A 23,157-nucleotide genomic window follows, 5' to 3' on the forward strand; every position below is an offset into this window, starting at 1 on the left:
GGAGTCCCTTTCAGGTTAAATGTATTACCTCGTTTTGGTACAAATCCGTGAAGCCCATTTCTGGTGTCCCCGGTCGTGATATTGCTGGAATAATGTTAAAAGCGGCGTAAAACTAGGCTCTCTCATCAAGGTTAGACTACACTAGAATATTCCGGATGTCTGTACTCCTAAACATAGGGACTACCTCACTACTTCATCGTAACTAAATATGTTGATCAACACTGCTAAATAACAGTAAGTTGGTTGTTTGTGGTTTCAAGCCGCACTCAGAAATATTCCACACTGCCCCTGCTACAATGTGCTAGCAAGCGTCGCTCCAGTTGGACGTACTGGAGACCTTCGGCAACGGATTATTGTTTCTCAAGTTCATCAAAATATTTGTATGTATCGTCACGCTTCAAAGCAACACGATGGTTGTGTGTCGAAATAAAACTACTTGTGTGGTCCCGGAAAAGTTTGGCGAGGATGATGTTTATTCCTGATTGATCAAAACGATGACACTTTTGGTATTTGCGGATGTTCACGTTACAGTATATGACTTGTTTAGGTTCCCGAGGACACATGCATTTAGCACTCACGGCACAAACTGCCCATGGTTTCACAACAGCCTCTCGTACCCACTGCTTGTTGTGAAACATGATGAATGTTGCTTCATGCTCAAACACAGGAGCTAAGGTGCAGACATCTTCCTTCATGTAGTTCATTGTAACCTGTAGAGTATGCTGTCCCACATAGTTAGTGCCTGAGCGTATGACCAAGCCTCGTCTTTCTACATCATCTAGCAGGGGTTTGATGATATTGTTGGAGAACCTCACAGACGCGTCCATCCACACCAGTATGTCTGTCTTATGTAGGTTTGCCTGAAAGTACAACAACTAGATGCAAAACTATCCTAAGATGGTACAGACGCGCTCACCCACACTAGTATGTCTGTCTTATGTAGGTTTGCCTGAAAGTACAACAACTAGATGCAAACCTATCCTAAGATGATACAGACGCGCTCATCCACACTAGTTTGTCTGTCACATGTGGGCTAGATTGAAAGTACAACTGGATGCAAACCTATCCTAAGATGGTACAGTCAGTAAGTTACTAGGTGATCATCGTTCGTTAAAGGTGGGCACGATCCACATCGGACTCTTGGTCGTTTTGTTATAGATGCATTAATTTATCATATATATGACGTTTGAAAACACTCTCTTTGATCAATGATACGTTTTAAATTGCAGCAGCCATAGTAATGTTCATACAAAGGTACTTCTAATTCCTTCAGTCATTGTAATTTCAGATAGCAGTATCGCAGTATCTATAGCAATGCCCTGTCTAACAAAAACAACAACAACAACAACAACAACAACAACAAACACAACAAAAACAAACTTAAATTTCTCCTTTGTTTAGATGGCACCCACTGAAAAGTAAAATTGAGGGTTATCCCTCAGCAATTACTTAAAACCTACAAAGGCCAATTCATGATTTTAAATGAAATTCAGATTAAACCAATTAATTCAGTTTCAAGTCATGAATTTAGAAAGAGTGTGGTCAGTGAATACCCTGCTTTAGCACAAAAGGAACATGCAAAAATAATTTATGGACTTTCATTATGATCTTCCCTGTCCGTGGCTTTGCCTCCAAGGTCCGTGGAACGAGTGAAATATCTAGAAGACAGCATGGAAAATGATATAGTTTAACCTATACGTAACAGACCAACGTACTGCGTCAAATTCAAGTGATCAATCTTCATATTGTATTCTTTGGTAAATGTCAACAACATTTATCAATGACTGAATCTCCTGTCTCTGTTAACAGCACTGCATTTTGAAGGATACGATTCAGAAAGAAATCCTGAAATTCAAATATTTTCATTAGACAAAAGAAAGTCTTTAAAAGTGATGAGAACTACGACAGCAACTAAAAGACAAATAAGGTCGCCTCTGGTGTGTTTCGTCAAACTTGTTTTCATTTAAAAAATACATTTGTCCAAATTTAATACGGCGCAACATCCTAATGGTATTGGAAAGCAGTTTCGGGAATTGTTGCATTGTATCTAAACACCTTCACCTCACTGTTTGAAGTGTTTCGACTTTGTCATGAACACGCGCATGTTCCGTCATAGTTGTACAAAGATTTCTAGAGAAACGTCTTTTGACTTCCGCCCTCTGGGAGACCTATTATGATATATCTTGTCACATCCGGCTGTACCGCCAGTGATACGGAGCAGGAAGTGGCCGGAAAGGGATGTTGGGTTGCAGAGATAATTTGTTTTTCATGAAATGACCTTTGAAGAGGCAAACACTTAGTGTCAACTCAGCTTGTAGGGGTAGGGGTAGGGGTAGGGGTAGGGGTAGGGGTAGGCGATCGACATCTGCTCCAAGGTACTTGCCTTTCGGTATCGTATTTGCAGGCTGCCCATTACTGACTGTGAAACGTCAAAGGCTCGTGTAAGAATGTTTTGTTTCGTACAAACTTTCAACATGCATGAACATTGTCATGGTTGAAAAAGACTTTCGAACTGTTCCTCAAATGAACTACAGAAGCTCTGATGTTATCACAATGACGTTTCACCTGTAACATTGATTTGGACGTGAATAACGTCGGTTCTTCCTCTGCTTGCCCAAGCCATAACACTTTTGTCACCAAATCTGTCTGTACACATTGTGTCCGCAACTGAGAGAATGCCATTCATGACGCTGTCTGTACACACATGCCAGAGCATATACCAGACCGTGATTTATTACGGAATATGGCGGTTCCTGACAGTTTTGTCCGAGATAGCCAGAGTCCTGCACTATAGAGGATGTAGTTGTGAACCTGTCCTGGGCGGTGTGGTCACTCGATCTCTTCCTGACGTTCCACGCTGCTGGTGTCGAAGTCAAAGCCTTCATATGTGTGTGTGTGTGTGTGTGTGTGTGTGTGTGTGTGTGTGTAAATATGTGTGTGTGTAAATATGTGTATATATATATGTGTGTGTGTGTGTCTGTCTGTGTGTGTCTCTGTGTGTGTCTGTGTGTATCATTCAATACATGGTGTATACTTTCTCACCAAAATACCTGTATAATAATAGGTTTCCATGAGAAGCATTTAAGATCCCGCAAGTTTGAAGGCATGTACTCCAACGGAAAACTCCGGACTTCACAACGACAATGTTTCTCCATCTGTGAAAGAAAGACAGAGAAATTTCCATAAATCGTAGCTAAAGGTGCAGTCTGTGGTACTATGCAGTCCACATCATAAGGGTCCGTTGTATGATGGATAACACCTTGTTCCACGCATCACAAACACATGCAGTAAACATTATAAGGATTCGTTGTATGATGGATGACACCTTGCTCCACTCATCACTAACACACACAGTAAACATTATAAGGATTCGTTGTATGATGGATGACACCTTGCTCCACTCATCACTAACACACACAGTAAACATTATGAGGTTCCGTTGTATGATGGATGACACCTTGCTCCACTCATCACTAACACACACGGTAAACATTATGAGGTTCCGTTGTATGATGGATGACACCTTGCTCCACTCATCACTAACACACACAGTAAACATTATGAGGTTCCGTTGTATGATGGATGACACCTTGCTCCACTCATCACTAACACACACAGTAAACATTATGAGGTTCCGTTGTATGATGGATGACACCTTGCTCCACTCATCACTAACACACACAGTAAACATTATGAGGTTCCGTTGTATGATGGATGACACCTTGCTTCACGCACCACAAACACATGCAGTTCACATGATAAGGATCCCTTGTATGATGGATGACAATTTGCTTCACACTTCACAAACACATGTAAAGCCATTCCAAGTGAGCCATTGTTACCACAGGGGCTTGTAACGCCTTCAAAACGTGCATCAAGGTGTATACTGTTACTGTTTTTTTCGTCACATCCTTTAATGCAGTGACAGTATATACATTGATACATGTTTTAAGTGATACAAACCCTTGTGATTGTAACTAGTAAATATATATATCCGTTGCTACAATATATATCCGTTGCTATATACGCTTATTAATATCTTATGTGTGTGTTACAGTTTAGACATTATTCCTATTGGCTGAAAGATAATTGCATGGGTGATAATATATATGTTGCGTATATAAGGAGTCAAAAATATAGCGTGTACATATTGTTTATGTTATTATGTATTTTGTTCATTATGTAACTGCATTAAGTTTATTATGCCATTGTTTCGCGACCCGTGAAGTTCCCGGGGTAGAATAGGCCTTCAGTAACCCATGTGTGCCATAATAGGCGACTGTGCTTGTCGTAAGAGGCGACTAACGGGATCGGGTGGTCAGGCTCGCTGAGTTGCTTGACACATGTCATCGCTTCCCAATTGCGCAGATCGATGCTCATGTTATTGCCACTGGACTAGACTGTATGGTCCAGACTCGATTATTTACAGACCGCCGCCACATAGCTGAAATATTGCTGAGTGCGGCGTAAAACTAAACTCACTCATTCATTGTTTCGCATTAATTCATTGTTTAATTGTATTATGTTCATTATCTAATTATTTGTATTTTGTTCATAATGTAACTGCATTATATCGATTTTGTAATTGTTTCGCATTATTTCATTATGTAATTGTATAATGCTCATATTGTAATTATTTTTTAATATGCCCATTATGTAACTGCGTATTCACTATTACATTATCTTGTTTTATCATCATTATGTCATTGTATTATGTCCACTAGGTCATTGTATTATGTCCACTAGGTCATTGTATTATGTCCACTAGGTCATTGTATCCTTTTCATGATGTCTTTGTAGTGTTTTCATTATGTCATTTTTTTTGTATTATGTTTCACCTGCGTTCGTTCAGAGACCGCCAGTCCCAGATCATACAGCACAAATGTGTAGTTATTAATCAGAGGGAAGACATTCCTATGGAGGTTCCGGATCAAGGCCTGAGACTCGTAGAAGTGGTTGCTGGATGTTGCTGTGACAAACATTGTTCTTTTGCCAGTAGGGGGCTCTTGGAACCGTCTCATTAATATGTCCAGATCCAAGAGATTTCGTTCCGACATGGTGGACAGGACACTTCTCAGGTTTTCTTCCAGTGTTGTGGCCTGTGGTACTGGACAGTCATTTCGAACACAGGCCTTCCCTGCAAGGAGTGAATATTATTTTCCGTCTTTCGTATACTTGCAAACACGATACTGACAGTGTGAATAGTCAAAATAAGCCCGACTCACCTGGAAATGATTCCTTGTCACATGTTTTCACGTGATTGTTCCTCCATTGTCCAGCACGTTGTAAATCTGTTTGACCATGAAAGTTAACATTCAAGTAGAACCAGATGACATTTTGCCTCAAAAATAAACAGTGCCTGCATGTTTACAAACAAATAACGTAACTAATAAATCATGATCATATGGTGATGTCTTTATTTGAATGACATGAACCAATCATTGGTCCTCACATATTGCCAAAGTCTTTGACAATGGGGCGGTGGGGAAGCATAGTGATTAAAATGTGTGATTGTCACGTCGACGTCCTGGGTTTGATTCCCCATACGGGTACAATGTCTGGTGTACCCCTGCTGTGGTACTGCAGAAATATTGCTAAAAGCGGCGTAAAACTCATTAACTTAAACAATGCGAAATACAATGTCCACCTTTGCGGTTTTTAAACAAATTTCGTTTGTAATTTTGGTTGAAAGGGAAGCGTAGCCGATGGGTTGTTTCCTTGTTATGTTACCTCGGAAAACATCAGGCATTGCCAAGAATCAGGCGTGTTGTTAACAGCGGATATCGAAAAAAGTCATTTTGTGGATCAGAACTCAATATTGTACAGAAGATTATATAATAAATAAATATATTTAGTTCATTAACGACTTAACGGTTCAGAAAATTTCGTTGGGAATGTTATCCTCAACTACTGGAGTGAGTTCAGATTTACGCCGTCTGAAACAACATTGCAGAAACATCACGGCGTGGGACACCAGAAATGGGTTTACTGTAGCCCACGTGGGGAATTCGACGTGACGAGCGAACGTTTTATCCATCAGGTTACCCCACCGCCCCGCAGCCTCTGGAAGTTAACGTGTACATACCCCTAGTTTTCTTTGCATACCCTTCAAGTATAGCGGCAAAGCGAAGACTCTCACCCCGAGCTGAAATGTATGGGTATCTCACAATGGTACTTCACATGGCAGTCTAATTATGCAGTGTTCAATAAGTGACAATTTGTTCATGTATACTAACGGAATTAAGTAACTTTGCATAACATAAAATTGCATATTTTATTTGAAATGTCATAAATATAAATAATAATTTCTGTATAAAATTTGATGTCACGTATATTGCGTGGCACGTGCACTTTGTACACAATGAACTCACTTTTTGCATTCTTTTTGAAATCTGAAGTTCACATAACTGGTACTGAAAACTGAAGAACTGTTGATTAAAACACGTTCACCTGTGCGTATGTCATGCCACGACACACAGAAGGTCAGCGTCTCCGCACTTTCATCGACATACGATCTCATCTCTATGGAGACGCTTTCAACATAACGGAATTTGTCTTGGATCCGCCGTTCTGCCTCATGGACAAAGTTGACTTCCCCGTATTGGCGCTGCATTATTACCATCATCCATTGTTGTTGTTGCACTTTGATGCATACCTACATGTAGGTTTTCCTTAATCCCCGTTGATGTATTTAAGTCCGTTCTGTGTTGAAATGTTTCACTCTTGCTTGCCAAAGTTATGAGGAAGTATACCCAAAGGTCGCATCATATTTTTATGTAATATTGAAGTTGTTATCCACAAAGGATCTCGCTTTCTCTTAGTACTGTTTGTGATGTACCATTCAACTGCTTGTGCTGTACCGCTCTACTGCTTCATATGTATCAAGATACTGTTATTCAAGGCTAGTTACTACTTACATATATATGCAGCCTTCCCCACCAAACCAATGATCGAGGAAATGAGCACCAAGATGGCAACACCTGGAACCACATAAACTGTGCTCTACACATTACAATTTTGAATGGTGGAATAAAGGTCACATTATGTACGAACCTTTTCGTGAAAAAAAGTAACCAGAAATATCATAAAAATTCCGTTCACACTTAAAGAGTATGATATTAATATAATAATGTATTATCATACACTTCATAGAAAATGATCAAATGTTCATTGAAACACAAGAAATTGGTATGGTTGTATTTAAAATGGTTGGGTCTACAATTCGTAAACTCCACTGGCGTTCCTTTAATATATGACACTGTTTAGACGGACCATCTCTTTGTAATGCTGTGTTCAGGACGAGCATCAGTCAAAGACAAGTCTACTTACGTATATATGTCTTCCAATGATTCATTTCCAACTTCAATAGAACTGTCCTGTGGTTGCCTTCAAATGACAAAAACAACGAACTATATATCCTGTGTGGACACATAATTCTTCGTTGGAAAGTTTATTACTAGAGTCGATATTCAGTAACCCATGCTTGTAAGAGTAGACATACGACTTTGTCATCGTATCCCTATTATATAGATCGATGCTCATGCTGAGGATCACTGGATTGTCTGGTCCAGACTCAACTAGTTACAGATCGAGGCCTTATTGCTGAGTGCTAACTTCACTCACTTACTCACTCTTTGAACATACAAAGTTTTGTCCAGATTTTATCACCAGTGGTGTTACACATAGCTTGAACTGTGTTCATAAAATCAAATATCCGCCAAGCAATGTGAAACACTTAAAATAATATTTTTTGATGTGAAAACTAGCTTTTCTGAAAGTTCAAAATTCAGATTTCAGATAACAACGTGTGATGTCTTGAAATTGCTGTACTCATAGAAGGGCAAAAGAAAAAATGTTATAAATTATATCAAATTTCATTACTTCATGGCCAACATATTCAAATACTGGAGAAGTATAACGATTTTACTTCTGATATAACACAGACAAGTCATTTAAAAGCTGACCTAAACCACTTGGCCAGCTGAATTGATACAAACAGTCGCTGATCCATGATAGAAATTGAACTGAATTACATTGAAAGTCGTTGACCAAGTTTTGTGGTCAACAGGTGAAGATACAGCTTTTTGAGAACGGGTGTGGAGGTGGGGGTGTCTCCAGTTCATTTTCACCTGAGACTGATTGTCAATCCTTCTATGGTTTATCAAACTTTCAGGACAAAAGGAGGAAGGAGTCACACACCCCGCCACATAGCTGGAATATTGCTGAATATGGCGTAAAACTAGACTCACTCACTCAGAGTCATCAGAATGTAATAATGACATGTTGATTACTTTGATTACTTCCTTAATAAACATATTTATAAGGACCAACATAGAAAGATGCCAAATGTGACACATACAGTAATTTTGTTATCTTTCAGCCAGACATTACACGTGTGGTATAGACATTCTAGACATTTTGTAGTGAAATGAAATGTTGCATTGCTCTCCACAATAGAATGTTTGACATAATAATTTAAACATTCATACAACAATTGCATGTATCACACAGTTTTAAATCAAAATATGAGTATTAATGGAACCGCTACAATCCTTTCTGGACTAGAATGTCATCTCTGCTGTAACACGGGCTTCTTCTCCGCTAAACACGTAATACTGTCCAATTTGCGCATATCGATGCTCATGCTGTTGATCAGTGGAGTGATATTCTTGCAATATCAATGTTCCAGCATTGTGGTTAAAGCCTTCACTCGTCAGGCAGAGGGCCCGGGTTTGATTCCCAACATGACTAAAATGTTTGAAGTCCCTTTCTGGTGTCTCCCGCCGTGCTGGAATAGTGCTAAAAGCGGCGTAAAACCATGGTCACTCACGATTGACTCACAAGGAAACAGTTCATAATATTTTCACCCAGGGAACAGTAGGTTTAATAATTTCTTTTATTTTTAAACAACAAGGACATATACATGCAAATAATACTAAAATACAGTCGTGCCCCGTTTATCCGAACACTTGTATCATTTTTGATTTTCATGTGTTTGTCCAGCACAGAACAGCACGTTGCGTGACATGATGATGATGATGATGATGTTGTGTTCAACTTGTCACGTTTTACCTTACATAGATGAAACCTGCTTTGAGCGGTTTTAAGGTACAGGTTATTCGGCGTTTAGACATGCACACAGTTACCTTGAAACGTCATAGCAGGAAGCGGTAAAATGTTAGCTATGTCCGTAGTATATATTTTTCTCTCTATTTCCGTATAGATACATCCCTTTTAATTTAAATAAAACTGTTGATTTAAAACAACATGAATGCACACTTACAGAAAAGGAAAAAAAATAGTGTATCACTTCCACGAAATACATTAAATTTAAAAAATCCAAACAACTAAATATAGCCATTAAAACAGTTCTTTCATTTTGTATCCGAAATAATCCTACGATGTCGTGGAAAGCATGCACTCTTCTTTCATGGATTATGTCTCGTTCAAAAAGGACTGTAGGGTATCATGGTGGGTAACGTGTTCGCTCGTCAAGTCGAAAACCGGGTTCTATTCCCGACATGGGGACAAATACTTCACCCATACTTCTAGTGTCCTCCGCCGTGATATTGCTGGAAAAATGCTAAAAGCAACGTCAAAAAACTCGCTTACTCGTTCACAAGCGCTTTCTTCCATACGTCCCCCAAATTAGAATATTAACACTCGCCAATACCGTGGACACGGGGATCTCACAACACAAAACTCCTCATCGGTAACAGTTATACACTCGAGGAATTACTACCGATTTTCAAATTTACACCTCAAACGTTTTAAAGTCCGAGGTTCCGTGCAGTGTATCGCCGTTGCAGTTTAAAGACTTTCTAATTCGTTTAAGTCACGGCTAGAACAGTTCGAATTCCTTCCACCTTCCGTATCCAAGTCGTTTATTGCCACTGCCTCGCCCACTCGAACGATGATTAGGAAAATTAGAAGGAACTGTCGAACTCGGGTAAGTCACTACTGGTGCATAGCAGGGGCGTTTGTGGCGGACCTCGTGGGCCTGGTGTCAGCTCTCCCTGCGGGAATAGCTGTTGAATGTTTACCACGTCGTGTGGTTGGGACGTGTGGATGCCTTGATCAGTTTTGTTTGTAGTGTGGTGTTGTGACCTTTCAATTGTAAAGGATTTTATATTGCCGCAAAAGTGGTCTTTCTTCACTGGTACTTTAGATCAGAACACAGTACCAACATTGCATATAAGACGCCGCCTGTTCAGCAACAAGGGGTGCTATTTTTAAAGAAAGTTGTTTTTACTGCATGTTTTGTTAATTTATTGAAACACGTTTCTTTGACACATTTAAGTACAGTGTTATTCTTTATTAACTAGTGTGTCTAAGGTTGGTATGGTTTGATTTTTCGTAATGTGATCTCAACTGAGTGAGAGTTTAGAGTATGTGGGCAAGTGAGGGAATCCAAGTCTTTGGAGGAGGGGTTGGGTGTTAGGGGTGGGTATTGCAGAGAACTTTCATATTGCGATTCATAGCTATGCTTTGTTTTCAGTGCAATAATCTACAACTTAACCGTTACTTTTAACTGGCCTTGTTATAGGAGTGAGTCACTTTTCGTTTTAATCTTAAGCTGCTATTAGCCACGTTTCAGCATTATCACAGCAGAGGACACCAGAACTGAGCGTCATACAATGTACCCACGTGGCGAATTGAACCCGCGTCGTCGGCGTGACGAGCGAACGCTTTAACAATTAGACTACCCCACCTCCCTCCTCTTATCAGATACATTCAGGACAATTCTTAATTATACAAACTATCTACAAATATTAGGATTAGCTTCGCATTTACCGATTCCCATGTGAGAATGGGGTTATGTTGAAATTTTCAGACACTTGTCTCTTAGCAGGTTTACTACGGTGACAGTTTCATGAATATCGTTTTAGTGCCCTAATGATGTACAACAGTATCTACCCTTCAGCTTTAGACACAAGCGTGCAGGTATATTTTTCCAAGATAAACCAGATTAAGAGAACAGAACACATACGAAATATACAATAGTACTAAATATTCAGTGGTGGTGGGGTGGCCCAGTGATTAAAGTGTTTGACCTTCACGCTGAAGACCCAGGTTCGATTCTTGACGGCTGTGTGTGAGGCTCATTTCTGCTGTCCCTCGCTATGATATTGCTGGAGTATTGCTAAATGTCCAAAGACCACACTCTCTGACAATTAAATACCCCCTCAAAACTACAGTTTAAAAGTCAACATGCTGCTTTATTCACGATAACGTTCAGATAATCAGCACGAAGACCAGTGATGTTCACGTATGGACTCTATTTCAGCATTTTTTCACATACATGCCAGTTGTCACAAGAATATTTAAAGAAATATTCGGTGTCATGACCCCTACCCTCATCCCTTGAAGTCCAAGTTACCCGTGACCTTTTAACTTTGATTTCTGAACTTTGAACTTTTGTATACACTTTCGCCAGTTCATAAAGTACATGTGTGGACCACACCCTACATATACTTAACGTATTTGATATGTTGATAAAATTACTGGTTTAACTGCAATTTAGAAAATGTCACAATCCTTTATGAGTCTTATATCCTTCGACATCGCAGCAAGACTGGGAAATGACGAAATTCTAATTGTTCGACTGCACAAAGATGTACAAACATATGTTTTTTTTCTAAAAGGAAATGTCTGAAATAGTTTTAACAAGTATAAGACTTACATGAAACATTGACACAGCTTTTAACAATTACAATCCACCAACAAAACTTTCTCCAAAATCGCGCTAACATCGCACCACCTTAAGGAAGCAAGGGAGGCCATCGCCCTGCAGGCGGAGCAAAACGTATTGTTAAGATCGTATATGAGGTTGTTGTGTTGACACATTTAACTGGAAAATGTCGGCGATGTTACCTCCCTTGGGCTTCTGTGATGTAGGAATTCCTTAGAAGCTACAGGCTGTGGTTTATAAGGGACAGAGGCCTTGTTAAGCTTCCTACATGTTTCAAACACCAGGCAACCACTGAGATGGCGATATGTTTAAGATAAGGACATCACTTTGAGCAAGGACATATTTGTGAGCGTTCTGTTTTGTCTTATTTGTGCAAACTGGACTCACCTTCTAAGGTAAGACAAATATAATTCTAGTTCTTTATGCACATGTAAATAAATTATTGTTATTATTATTATTATCATTATCCTCATGTCATGATACGGAATATTTTATGACATAATAAAATTGATCAGAATCGGTTCTCCATATGATTATAAAACACGGACGGGCATACATACATACATACACACACACACACACACACACACACACACACACACACACACACACACACACACACACACACACATACACATACACACACACACAAACACATACACACACACATACATACACACATACATACATACATACATACACACACACACACACACACACACATACATACATACATACATACATACATACATACATACATACATACATACATACATACATACATACATACATACATACAGTTTGATCATTTAATCATTTAAGCGTTTTCTGAAGTTAATCAATAATGTAATGAGTTTACGATCAATATTTTAGGATTCATCATTACATCATCCCCGAATGTGGTTACACCAAAACAATGATATACTCACAGGCAAATAAAACATACTATTAAAGTATACGCTAGGTGAGGCAGGATATTTCGAAAGTTTACAGAGCGTTCATTATAATGATTACGATTCTTGTAGTCACACTTGTTGATATTCATGCTCTTATGCTTAGTTTTGTTCAAACGTTTTCTTATAAAGTATATGTTATACCAGAAAAGAGTTTCTTCAATCGCATACCAGTAACACTATTACGTAAACGCCGAAAGAAAGCATACACGCACGTTGAAAGAGGCTAAAACTGAAATGAATTAGAAATATATATTGTGATGCATTTGATACAGGTATACGTTATGTTTCAGTTTTCCATATTTATTTATCATTCTATTTATCTGCGTCCTTTGTGTTCGGGAAAACAATGTTAAATCACGACATAAGGAAACAGCTCAAATGTATTTTTCCTTCAAATTAATCTGCCCGTGTATGCTGATGGAGAACTGTAGAGAAAGAAACATTTTCCTTTTCTCATCGTTTCTTTAAATATTCAAGGTAATGTTATTAAGAGGCATATTATATAACATATAACACATGAAATGAAATAGAACATCAGCCGTTTCTCATAACAGTCACTGGATTGTCTGGTTGAGAATCCATTATCTATATGCCTAAGTCACATTGCTAGCTTATTTTCGAGTAAGGTGTTTAACAATAAACAAGCATGAAAATAAAAAAAAGTTCATGCTTTATCGTAGATCTAGTTTATGAAAAAAATGACCACAAGTTTATAAGTCATACAAATGGTTGGAAACATTCGCCGAAATGTTGGAAAGCGTACGAATTAACACTGAACTCATTCACCCAAATGAAATTTATCCCTATAGAATGACTATTTCTTTTCTTCTTCTGTTTTACCCACCGCCAGTGAGTATGAGTGAGTGAGTTTAGTTTTACGCCGCACTCAGCAATATTCCAGCTATATGCGGCGGTCTGTAAAAAATCGAGTCTGGACCAGACAATCCAGTGATCAACAACATTAGCATCGACCTGTGCAATTGGGAACCGATGACATGAACCGATGCCAAACAAGTCAGCGAGCCTGAACACCCCATCCCGTTAGTTGCCTCTTATGACAAGCATGGTCGCCTTTTATGGCAAGCATGGGTTGCTGAAGGCCTATTCTACCCCGGGACTTTCACGGGTATTTACCCACCATCAAACATAGGTGTTTCTTTTGGTAGGCAGTGTACGTAATCACGGTGCTTGCATTAGTATTAAAATTGAAGCAAACACTACAGAAGAAACAATCAGATGAAAAGAGAGGGTGTCTTTTGTTTATTCCGTGCCACCATTGACTTGTGGGTTCTACAGTCATTCTCGTGCACTATTAAAACGGAGTATGCCCAATCATGCCTCAGTGTCTCTGTATCATTACTATATTGTCGTGTGTGTAATACATATGGGTATCACATGGATTGTTTGAAATATATGCACCGCGATTTACTTTTAGTATTCTTTGTGACATGGACGATGATATCGATAAAAAAGCTCACCACGAAAAGTTTGAAACATATGTATCGTGCTTTATTTGTATTCCTGGTGCTTTGGACGGTGACATCTATACAATAGCACACTATGATTTTTTTTAAATATATGTATATGCATGGCACTTTACTTGTTATATTCATTATTTCATAGACAGTGACATCGATAAAATAGCACACCACAAAATGTTTTTAATGTATATATCGTGCTTTATTTGTATTCTCCGTGATATTGACAGTGACATCGGTAAAACAGCACACCACGAAATGTTGAAAATACATCTATCGTGCTTTACTTGTTCTATTCCTCGTGACATAGACGGTGACATCGATACAATGTCACACCACGAAGTGTTTAAAAAGCATTTCTACTTTTCATTCATTTCGTTTCGTTACTTTTCATACTCCTTCTTTTAAGGAAGGCGAATAGAAACAAACAAGTCAAAACATTGATCAAAGGACAGTCTCGTTTCCTGTTTCCTGTTTACTGGGTTCCGTCCAATTGTGCAACTTAGTGTAACAACCAGTCCAGAATTGTTAGACTAATTCATTTAACTGGATTCATAAATATTAATCAGGCATGATTTGATATGCAACACTTTGAAGTCTGGTAGAAAGAAAACCCATTGAGGAACATTACAATAGCATTCATCTTGTGCATGCAGCATCATTTCACGTTATCACCACGCGCAAGCACAATGCATGGAAGCACGTGCGCAACGTGGGAGCCTCCTACACGTGCATGCTGTGTCATTATGAATCTTGACGTTTTTTCAGGCAGGTCGATAAATCACTGTAGACCATTTTTCCGATAATTTTCTTGCATCTGTGCATGGTCAGGGTTTTCAGGGTCAAATCACACACTACTGACTGAAAATTGTAAACCTGAAATTTTCATGTCATACTCCTGTCACCCAACAAGGGGCATAACTGAACGAACAGCTTTGCTTTGAATTAAATCCATGTGGTGATGCATTCTCAAAACATCCATTGTTATTGTATGGACATTGATTCAATCTCATATATCTCTCCATTTCGACAATCGTATACTGAAAGTACAGTTCCCCTACTTTTTTTAAGAGTACATATCGTTCAAAACTGTTATCCACAGGAGATATTGCTTGTGGTATCAATGTCCTGACAATGCTATGACGTCATGAACTTGATGACGTCACAATGCACTACAAGTCTAAAAGGAGTACTGTGTTCAGAGATTTCATATTTCACAGGAACATAATGAAAAGTGAGTTTTGATAATAAATACATCATCATTGTGTCCTCTGACATCAAATATATCAATGCTCGATAAAGTAAAAAAATATCAACTCGTGGTGATATATTTCCTGTGAAAAGACACTCGGATGAGGTTCTCTATATATTTCAGTGTCGCGTTTCCTAATATGAATTAGTAGCATGAGACAAGAAGAATGGCTTCACTCAGTTCACCCAACAGGGAACACCTATGTGACCCAGTAGATGTTTTCTTGTTTTATGTGGCACTGAGCAACATTCCAGCCACTTGGTGGTGTTCTGTAAATAGGAGAGTCTGGACCAGACACTCCAGTGATCAACAGCATACACGTCGATCTAGGCTAAGTTGACATATGGCAACCAAGTCAGCGATCCTGTCCACCCGATCCCTTGTGTCGCCTCTTACGAGTACGGGTTACTGAAGACCAGTTCTAACCCGGATCTTCGCGAGTATCTTGGATTACAACACAGTAACAACATAGCGTACAACCAGCCAACCAACATCACCAGCACAAGATACATCAAAGGGAGCCTTCCTTAAGAATATTACTATTTTCTGCATCTTTTGTTAACTTTAATAAAACACTATTTGTAACCACTGTGGCCAAGGTGGCTACGTTTAAACACAATGCACTGTCAAAACCCATCCATCACAAGCGTCTTTACTTGTACAACAGGACTCCCCTACAGTTCTTAACGGAGGAAATATAGTATAAAATAAGAAGAGGCACATGTTTTGGACAATATTGTCGTGTTACATTCACGCTGGCTTTTCGTTAAGCGAACTAATATGGTATTTTCCTAAGAAAATACAGCGTTTAACGCCAGCACTGGAAGGCCATCTTAGGAAGTAACAAACAATCACTGGCCGATCATCTGGAATCCTTAGGTCAACACCTCGCTCTCTGTCCTGCCCTCCATGTGGACACCGGGGGTCTGTGACCTTTTCGCAACCCTTTGCCCTAACGTCGCGGCTCTTGTTTCAACCTGTGACGTCGATGCACAAACGAAGAGCTGACCTGTAAGCATTGCCACCGTTCACTCGGCATGCGTCCAATATTTCCGTCCAAGAATATATGTTTTCTTTGAAATCAGCAACAACACATTTTACCATGACTTAAGTTAATACTGGATTGTGACTGGGTAATCAAAGTCAATGACAACATTAAATTCAACTTTCCATCTGGAGCCAGCGAGTGAGTAAATATGGTTTTAGCCCATATTTAGCCATATTCCAGTGGATACCGTTATTAAAATTTCATCTGGATTAGTTAGAAATAACCGGAAAACATTTAAAATACACATACCTGATGAACAATTTGTAACATTCTAATCACAGATCTCTTCATCTTTCAGGTGTTATCAGCATAATACTAACCCTCAAAATGACGTGGCCGTCTGTCACACGGGTCCTTCTGTTCATCGTCGTGGTCGTCACGTCGACTCAAGATCAAGGTGACCCAATAGTCTCGACGAACATGGGACGAATGTTTGGAAGAGTTCAGAGGTTTGGAAACAATTTCGTCTACCAATTTCTTGGAGTCAGGTATGCCGTGGCACCTGTTGGCCGTCTCCGTTTCAAGAAGCCGGTCCCAAGGGGGCGTTGGACCGGGACCCTTGACGCTTCCAGGTTTGGTCCGCCATGTGCTCAACTGGGCAACCAGAGGTCAACCGAGGACTGCCTCTTGCTAAACATATACGTTCCGAGAACACTTTCCCCTAACGCTTCGAAGTCAGTGATGATCTGGATCCATGGAGGTGGATTCGTAAATGGACAGGGTCGGTCGTTGGATGGGTCCAATCTTGCTATTACTGGCGATGTCATTGTGGTTACCATCAACTACAGACTGGATGTGTTCGGGTTTCTCAGTACTGGAGATGGTAGCTCTCTAGGGAATTACGGCTTATGGGATCAGCAGTTGGCAATGCGATTCGTCAGAGACAACATAGCCGCTTTTGGAGGCAACCCAAACAGCACAACCATATTCGGAGAGTCGGGTGGTGGATACAGCGTTGGACTCCACGCCCTGTCCCCCTTGAGCCAGGGGCTCTTCCAAAGAGTCATATGTGAGAGCGGGGTCGGCCTCAGCCCACGAGCCATAGCCTTCGATCCCGTCAACTTTACAAGAAGACTCAGTGACAACTTGAGGTGCACGACTCTAAACGGGGATGGCAGTCTCAACACCACCTCCTTCATGGCGTGTCTCAGAGGAAGGAATACCTGGCAGATCCTCGCAGCTTCTAGTCGCGCCAGAGGTCACAATGACCTTGTGTGGAGACTGGAGATTGCTCCTACCGTAGACGGAGAGTTGATCTCAAGACGTCCCGAGTTCCTAATAAGCCGAGAGAACACCGATTTCTACAACCCAATGCCAGATATAGATTTCATGGCGGGGGTCAACAACGCCGAAGGGAACCTCGTCTTTGGGCCTCTCCGGGGCTTTGAAAGGAAGTTGAATTTCAACATTGATGATGGCATCCCAACCAGAGTTCTTTGCCAAAATATAGCTCCAAGCTTATCCAATGATTATCTCAACGGATCTACGGAAATCGCCAAAGAAATGTGCAATCTGTACTCCACAAACAGAAGCATTGTAGAACAAGGTCGTAGAGTGGTCGATCTGTACGGAGATATGATGTTCGTAGCCCCCACAGTCTTGTCCACCACCATCCACGCTCGCAACAACAATGGCCGTTCCACTTACCTATATCTGTTCTCCCAACAGCCCAGCAATACCGCCCGACCACGGTGGTTTGTAGGTGCCGGACATGGAGCTGAACTGGCGTATGTGTTTGGGAGAAGGGTCATCAACCCTTCCTTGTCGCTGCAGATGATGAAGTACTGGTCCAACTTCGCTAAATTCGGGTATGTATATTGATTATGTGAATGAGTTTGGACTTATGCCGTTTTTCGCAATATTCCAGCAATATCAGGGCGGGGGACACCAGAAATGGGCTTCACTTTGTGCTCACGTGGGGAATCGAACCCGGGTTTTCGGCGTGATGAGCGAACGCTTCAACCACGAGGTTACCTCACCGCTGATATTGACATACTAGTCAAAACACCCATTTCAGAACAGTCTCGTTTCCTGTTGACTGGGTTCCGTCCTATTGAGCAACCTAGTGCGATATCCAGTCCAGAATTTTTAGACACTAATTCTTTTTAACTGGATACACAGTTATTAATTAGTATGATCTGATACATCTCAGCACTTGTGTATTGCAACACTACGCTCCTTCCAATCTTTGCAAACACTTCGTGCAGCGTGCTCTCTCGTACAGCGATTTTTGACAAACGGAAACCAGGAAATCGTGGAAATCTCAAAACGAGGCTCTGTGGCGTGAAAACCTGTCACAATCTGGTACGGAATTGATCTTATATCAATCTCACTGTGCGTGACATACCATACCGAAACATGAGTCTCATTAACCTATTCAGACAGTGACCTATTTTTCAGCCGATCCGAATTTTCTAGTGTGAAAACAAACATCACAAACAACTCTGGTTACACTGAATTCCAATTTCTTGTTCCATAAGACAATATTATTTACAAATACATGTTATCATAAACTTCAGTAACGCCGTATTTCTATGTTTTATGTCGAGGTGTAGCTGGCATGACCTTAACTAAGACGTCCCATACTGTCCCTGTTTGATCAGGTCGTATTTCATCCACAATGCATCTGGCACTCTGGTTACACCATATACACTCCTCAATGCTCGCCTTGGGTAAATGAATTATCACCATAGTGACTCATATTTATTTCAATGCTTCGGAAATATAACTCATATTACCACCAATGCCTCGTTAGCTCGCAGCATCCAAGTCAGTGACGCTATGCGAGAATTGGTAACACATGACATGGAGACCATCATTTCCACAGACAGTTTGCAGATAGTTGAGTTCGACTCTCTATACTGAATTTATTTAATAATAAGTATTAAAAGTAAAACTTACTTGAGTAAGTAAGTTTAGTTTTACGCCGCACTCAGCAATATTGCTGCTATTTGGTGACGGTTTGTAAAACAGTCAGGTGATCAACATCATGGGCTGCGATCGACGCAACTGGGATACGATAACACGACTGTGTTAACCACTTCAACGAGCTTGACCACCCGATGTCGTTAGTCGCCTCTTGCGGCCAGCATGGGTTACTGAAGATAAATTCCAATTCTTCACGGATCAATGGGATTTACGATCACCTCACATCGAAGGTCCGGGTTCGATTCCCCACACAATCCAACGACGTCTAAAGCCCATTTCTGGTGTCACATGCCGTGATATTGCTGGAATACTGCTAAAAGTAAACCCAACCCATCCACACGCTTCCCCACCTAAGGACATATTCTAAATCCTATTTGCATCGCTAATAAACTTTGGAAAGATTTAGAAATGGTCAGGCATTTACTGAGTATCAACTTGTGAGTTGTCTGCAAATCCGGTTACAGCACACATTAAAAGTGCTTGTCCACCCAATATACACTGTTTCAAAAATGTCCTCATCCGCAATATCGGGAAACTTACAAAAATCCGGTCCTTGCACTGTATTTCCGTTTATTTCAATAGTGCAATACACCACTTTTGGTCCTGTGTAACGGACAGTGTTTAGCTTTCAGTCCTTGAGTGTCTTACTCTGCACAGTTGACACAGTCTTCTCCCATTTCAGGAATCCTAACGGCACCCCCGAATCTCGGCATCTTCAGTGGGAACAGTTCGACGTCGCGAGAAAAGACTACATCGACCTCGGGCCCACTATTCGAGCTCTTCGAGATCTTTGGCCAGAGAGAATGAGATTCTGGAATTCCTTCGTACCAAAGACACTGGATCGCTTTCCACACTCCGAAACTCCAATCACCACTGATCCTAATTTTTGGTCTACCAGCAGAGGCCAAGGTCAAAACGACAAAGGTGGTATTGAAGGTCGACCACGGTCAACCACGCCTATCACCTCTGGAACCATACGATATTTGGGTACAGTCCTGAGTGTGATAATTCCATTTCTGACTGTCTCCAATCTAGAACCAATATATTGAGAATTCACACATATGGATAAATGTGTCTGTTAAATGGGTGCAAGATGGTCTACATTAATAAAAGTGTGCAAATAATTGTGTGCGTGAAGCTTGAAAGAAATTTTGGCTTAAGGGAAAGGTTTTGATATTGATTTGTTCTCATGTTGATGGCATGTGACATAACATTGCTATGAGTGCTACGTCAACGACAGCTTTGTGGCTTTGTCCGCGAATAAACTTTACTTTAGAAGCCCCAGTGATATATGTGGCTTATTATATATATATATATATATATATATATTATTCACACTATATGCCTGACGGTTTCTCTTTTTTAGCGGAGGCGAGATATGACTGATGCCAGCATCAGCATCAAGGTGGTAAAATGGTTGACAGTTGTTGATGAACATCTTTCAGAATTTTCAGTCGTGTTCAGTATTCGGAATGACGTAATACAGAACCCTATCACTTATGTCTGAAAGGAAACTAAAGTGTTGGCTTGAAATCGTAGTCACAGATCTACACCAACTGCATAGATGGTAATCTATCTTACTTAGTGATTCAAGAAATATTCCACAGTAATTTACTTTTTCCAGGCAACGACATAGCTTATCCCAGGAACGGTAGAGTCTACATGAGTCCAGACATACGTTTATTCAGACCAAGAGTCGGCGTGGCAAGTCCCCCCAAACATACGCTGATACCAGGTAGATACTCAGCTAATTCAGAGATCCATGTATTGAACCCGCGAAGACATATATGGAACCCTAGAGGATATGGTGTTGCCTCCAAAGGTCACCATCGCGAAGGACGTGTAGACTATCCAACTGGACCTGAATTGAAACCGAGTAGACACGTGTCTATACAGTACTCCATCCATGTTTCTGGACAATGAATCTTCCAGTTGATGAAAGAAGTCTTGTACAACGCCGTTGTACTGAAAACTAATAAACCCCTTGTTATATAGAAGCATTAGTTGTCCCTTCATTTGAGAATTTCCATCAAAGGCACAATATCACACATTTTCGACAATATTTTACTATATTATGTATATTAGGACAAATGCACTCACTTTAGCTCCCAAATGAAGCAATAGGACATATATTATCCCTTACGACTTGACTGAAATCGATACATGAATCTTCAAAGTGAACGGCATCCAAGCAGAGTACACTTGCCACGTGTGGAATGTAAACATGCTCCGAACATCGAAAAGTGTCGCGCGCAGTGTTGTCGGTGCTTGCAAGTTGTGGGTAGAATTCTTGCAAACTCTATGTAGTTCGCTTGACATAATGCTCTTTCGGTAGAGGACTCGAGAATCGATTTATGGCAATTCATTTGAAAATTTGTAATTTCATATTGTAGTCTAAACAAATCATAGGAATAAATCAAATGGTAGGTTCCCTGAGGGCTGATAGTTAGTATTTCAGAGAGAAAAGCATTTTTACGTTTGGAGAAGCGTGGTGTGATATAGTGCTTTTAAATGGACACGTGTCATCCAGAATACTGAATACTAAGGTGTCGTCTTCGAAATGATATACAGTGGAAGCTGTCAAAACCGACACCTGCCCAATAGGGCACGTTGTCAGCACTGGCGTAAAATCTGTCACGTCCGTGGCTTGTACATTTATCTTCAGCTCTACAATCCAGCATGTTGTCTAAAGTGGATTATTTCTTCAGTCCTGATGAGTGCCGATTTAAATAGCTTCTACTGTATGTGATGTCTCAAAAAAACACCATCGTTTAATGTATTGATCCATATGGTAAAAAGGAAATAGCAGGAATGACAAGATGATATTATTTTGTCTGGATGGAAAAGGTTTTAGAAAAATAGTTCCTGCTTCATATTGCCATGACGTGTAAAGAGGTCCATACATCACCGCTCGTTCTGATTTCACAACCTGTTCCGTATTTACGAAGATGTGTCACATTCTTTTAATCAGATACTTTTTACTCTGAGACAACAAAACAAAGATAAACATATGAAGTACAAAAAGCTAGTTGTACAAAAGCAATATATACAATACTGACAGGGGACATACTCCCAAATGTTCCGCAATGTGTTTCGACTTCTGTCAACCATGTTACACTTGCTTCTGCGTCAATGAAGTCATGCCTCTTTGTTTAGAACATCGTGCATTTCGATATCTATATTGTACATATAAACTAGAACTGTCATAATATTGCGTGTATACGTCATATACATATCATCATAGATCTCGAAAGGTTTTCGTGATTTCCAAATATATTAAACATGTTAAGTATTTCCATCTGTGCAATGATTACAGTGATTATGATGACGTTGCCTTTGTTAACATATTTATGCAGTAAGGACCATGTGTGTGTTTTTTTTCAAACATATACGGTATATGAAAATAGAGCATGTACTCTATCGGTTTTATATTTATAATAATAAACTGCTTGTAGAAATAGCTTTCCATCTCTTTGTTCTCCTCTCATGAATCTTTTGTTGTAATAAACATCATGTAGGGGCGAATACAGCTTTTTAATACAGTACAGTCCATTTTCACACGTTTTCACGAGAGTGTCAATGGTTATAATTAATTTTCAGTACACAAAGAAGGGATGGGCATGGGCACTATTGCACACACACACCTCTGGACCCGCCTATGTCATGTAACTTAATGTTTGACTGCACTAGCTGAAATTCTCTAGAAGGCTGTCATGGAGATAAAATGAACGCGCACCTTTTGGCAGGTACACCTATTAGTGACACTGTATTGTGCTTGATTTTCACAAATGGAAGAAGTGAAT

General features: G+C 40.1%; 3 protein-coding genes across 3 annotated transcripts; 1 reads left to right on the plus strand and 2 right to left on the minus strand.

Annotated features, from left to right (window-relative positions):
• Positions 1 to 350: 350 nt before the first annotated feature.
• Positions 351 to 2,885, minus strand: LOC137287938 (uncharacterized). The gene is made up of 2 exons (XM_067820310.1): positions 2,739 to 2,885; positions 351 to 875 (listed from the first exon to the last, which is right to left on the minus strand). The coding sequence occupies exons 1-2, from the start codon at positions 2,883 to 2,885 to the stop codon at positions 351 to 353; spliced, it is 672 nt and encodes a 223-aa protein (XP_067676411.1).
• A 153-nt stretch (positions 2,886 to 3,038) lies between these two features.
• Positions 3,039 to 6,613, minus strand: LOC137287940 (uncharacterized). The gene is made up of 5 exons (XM_067820311.1): positions 6,451 to 6,613; positions 6,086 to 6,145; positions 5,226 to 5,291; positions 4,839 to 5,137; positions 3,039 to 3,155 (listed from the first exon to the last, which is right to left on the minus strand). Exons 1-5 carry the CDS (start codon positions 6,611 to 6,613, stop codon positions 3,039 to 3,041), a joined length of 705 nt encoding a protein of 234 aa, XP_067676412.1.
• Positions 6,614 to 14,782: 8,169 nt separating this feature from the next.
• On the plus strand, positions 14,783 to 21,351 carry LOC137287543 (carboxylesterase 1D-like). Its single transcript, XM_067819892.1, has 4 exons — positions 14,783 to 14,894; positions 16,725 to 18,234; positions 20,037 to 20,341; positions 20,979 to 21,351. The coding sequence occupies exons 1-4, from the start codon at positions 14,816 to 14,818 to the stop codon at positions 21,275 to 21,277; spliced, it is 2,193 nt and encodes a 730-aa protein (XP_067675993.1). The 5' UTR covers positions 14,783 to 14,815; the 3' UTR covers positions 21,278 to 21,351.
• The last annotated feature ends 1,806 nt before the right edge of the window (positions 21,352 to 23,157 follow it).

The sequence above is a fragment of the Haliotis asinina genome, chromosome 6 (genome assembly GCF_037392515.1).
Source record: "Haliotis asinina isolate JCU_RB_2024 chromosome 6, JCU_Hal_asi_v2, whole genome shotgun sequence".
Taxonomy (NCBI): domain Eukaryota; kingdom Metazoa; phylum Mollusca; class Gastropoda; order Lepetellida; family Haliotidae; genus Haliotis; species Haliotis asinina.

What these genes read in the sequence shown, in the direction of transcription:
- LOC137287543 (XM_067819892.1), top strand. Translation starts at nt 14,816, where the DNA reads ATGCATGGAAGCACGTGCGCAACGTGGGAGCCTCCTACACGTGCATGC. An exon ending in GAATCTTGACGTTTTTTCAG is followed by an intron (nt 14,895 to 16,724) that starts GCAGGTCGATAA and finishes TTCATCTTTCAG; the next exon opens with GTGTTATCAGCATAATACTA. An exon ending in TGGAACCATACGATATTTGG is followed by an intron (nt 20,342 to 20,978) that starts GTACAGTCCTGA and finishes TACTTTTTCCAG; the next exon opens with GCAACGACATAGCTTATCCC.
- LOC137287940 (XM_067820311.1), bottom strand. Translation starts at nt 6,613, where the DNA reads ATGCAGCGCCAATACGGGGAAGTCAACTTTGTCCATGAGGCAGAACGG. An exon ending in GTGGCATGACATACGCACAG is followed by an intron (nt 6,146 to 6,450) that starts GTGAACGTGTTT and finishes CATACATTTCAG; the next exon opens with CTCGGGGTGAGAGTCTTCGC. An exon ending in GTATGCAAAGAAAACTAGGG is followed by an intron (nt 5,292 to 6,085) that starts GTATGTACACGT and finishes ATGGTCAAACAG; the next exon opens with ATTTACAACGTGCTGGACAA.
- LOC137287938 (XM_067820310.1), bottom strand. Translation starts at nt 2,885, where the DNA reads ATGAAGGCTTTGACTTCGACACCAGCAGCGTGGAACGTCAGGAAGAGA. An exon ending in GTCAGGAACCGCCATATTCC is followed by an intron (nt 876 to 2,738) that starts GTAATAAATCAC and finishes TTTTGCATCTAG; the next exon opens with TTGTTGTACTTTCAGGCAAA.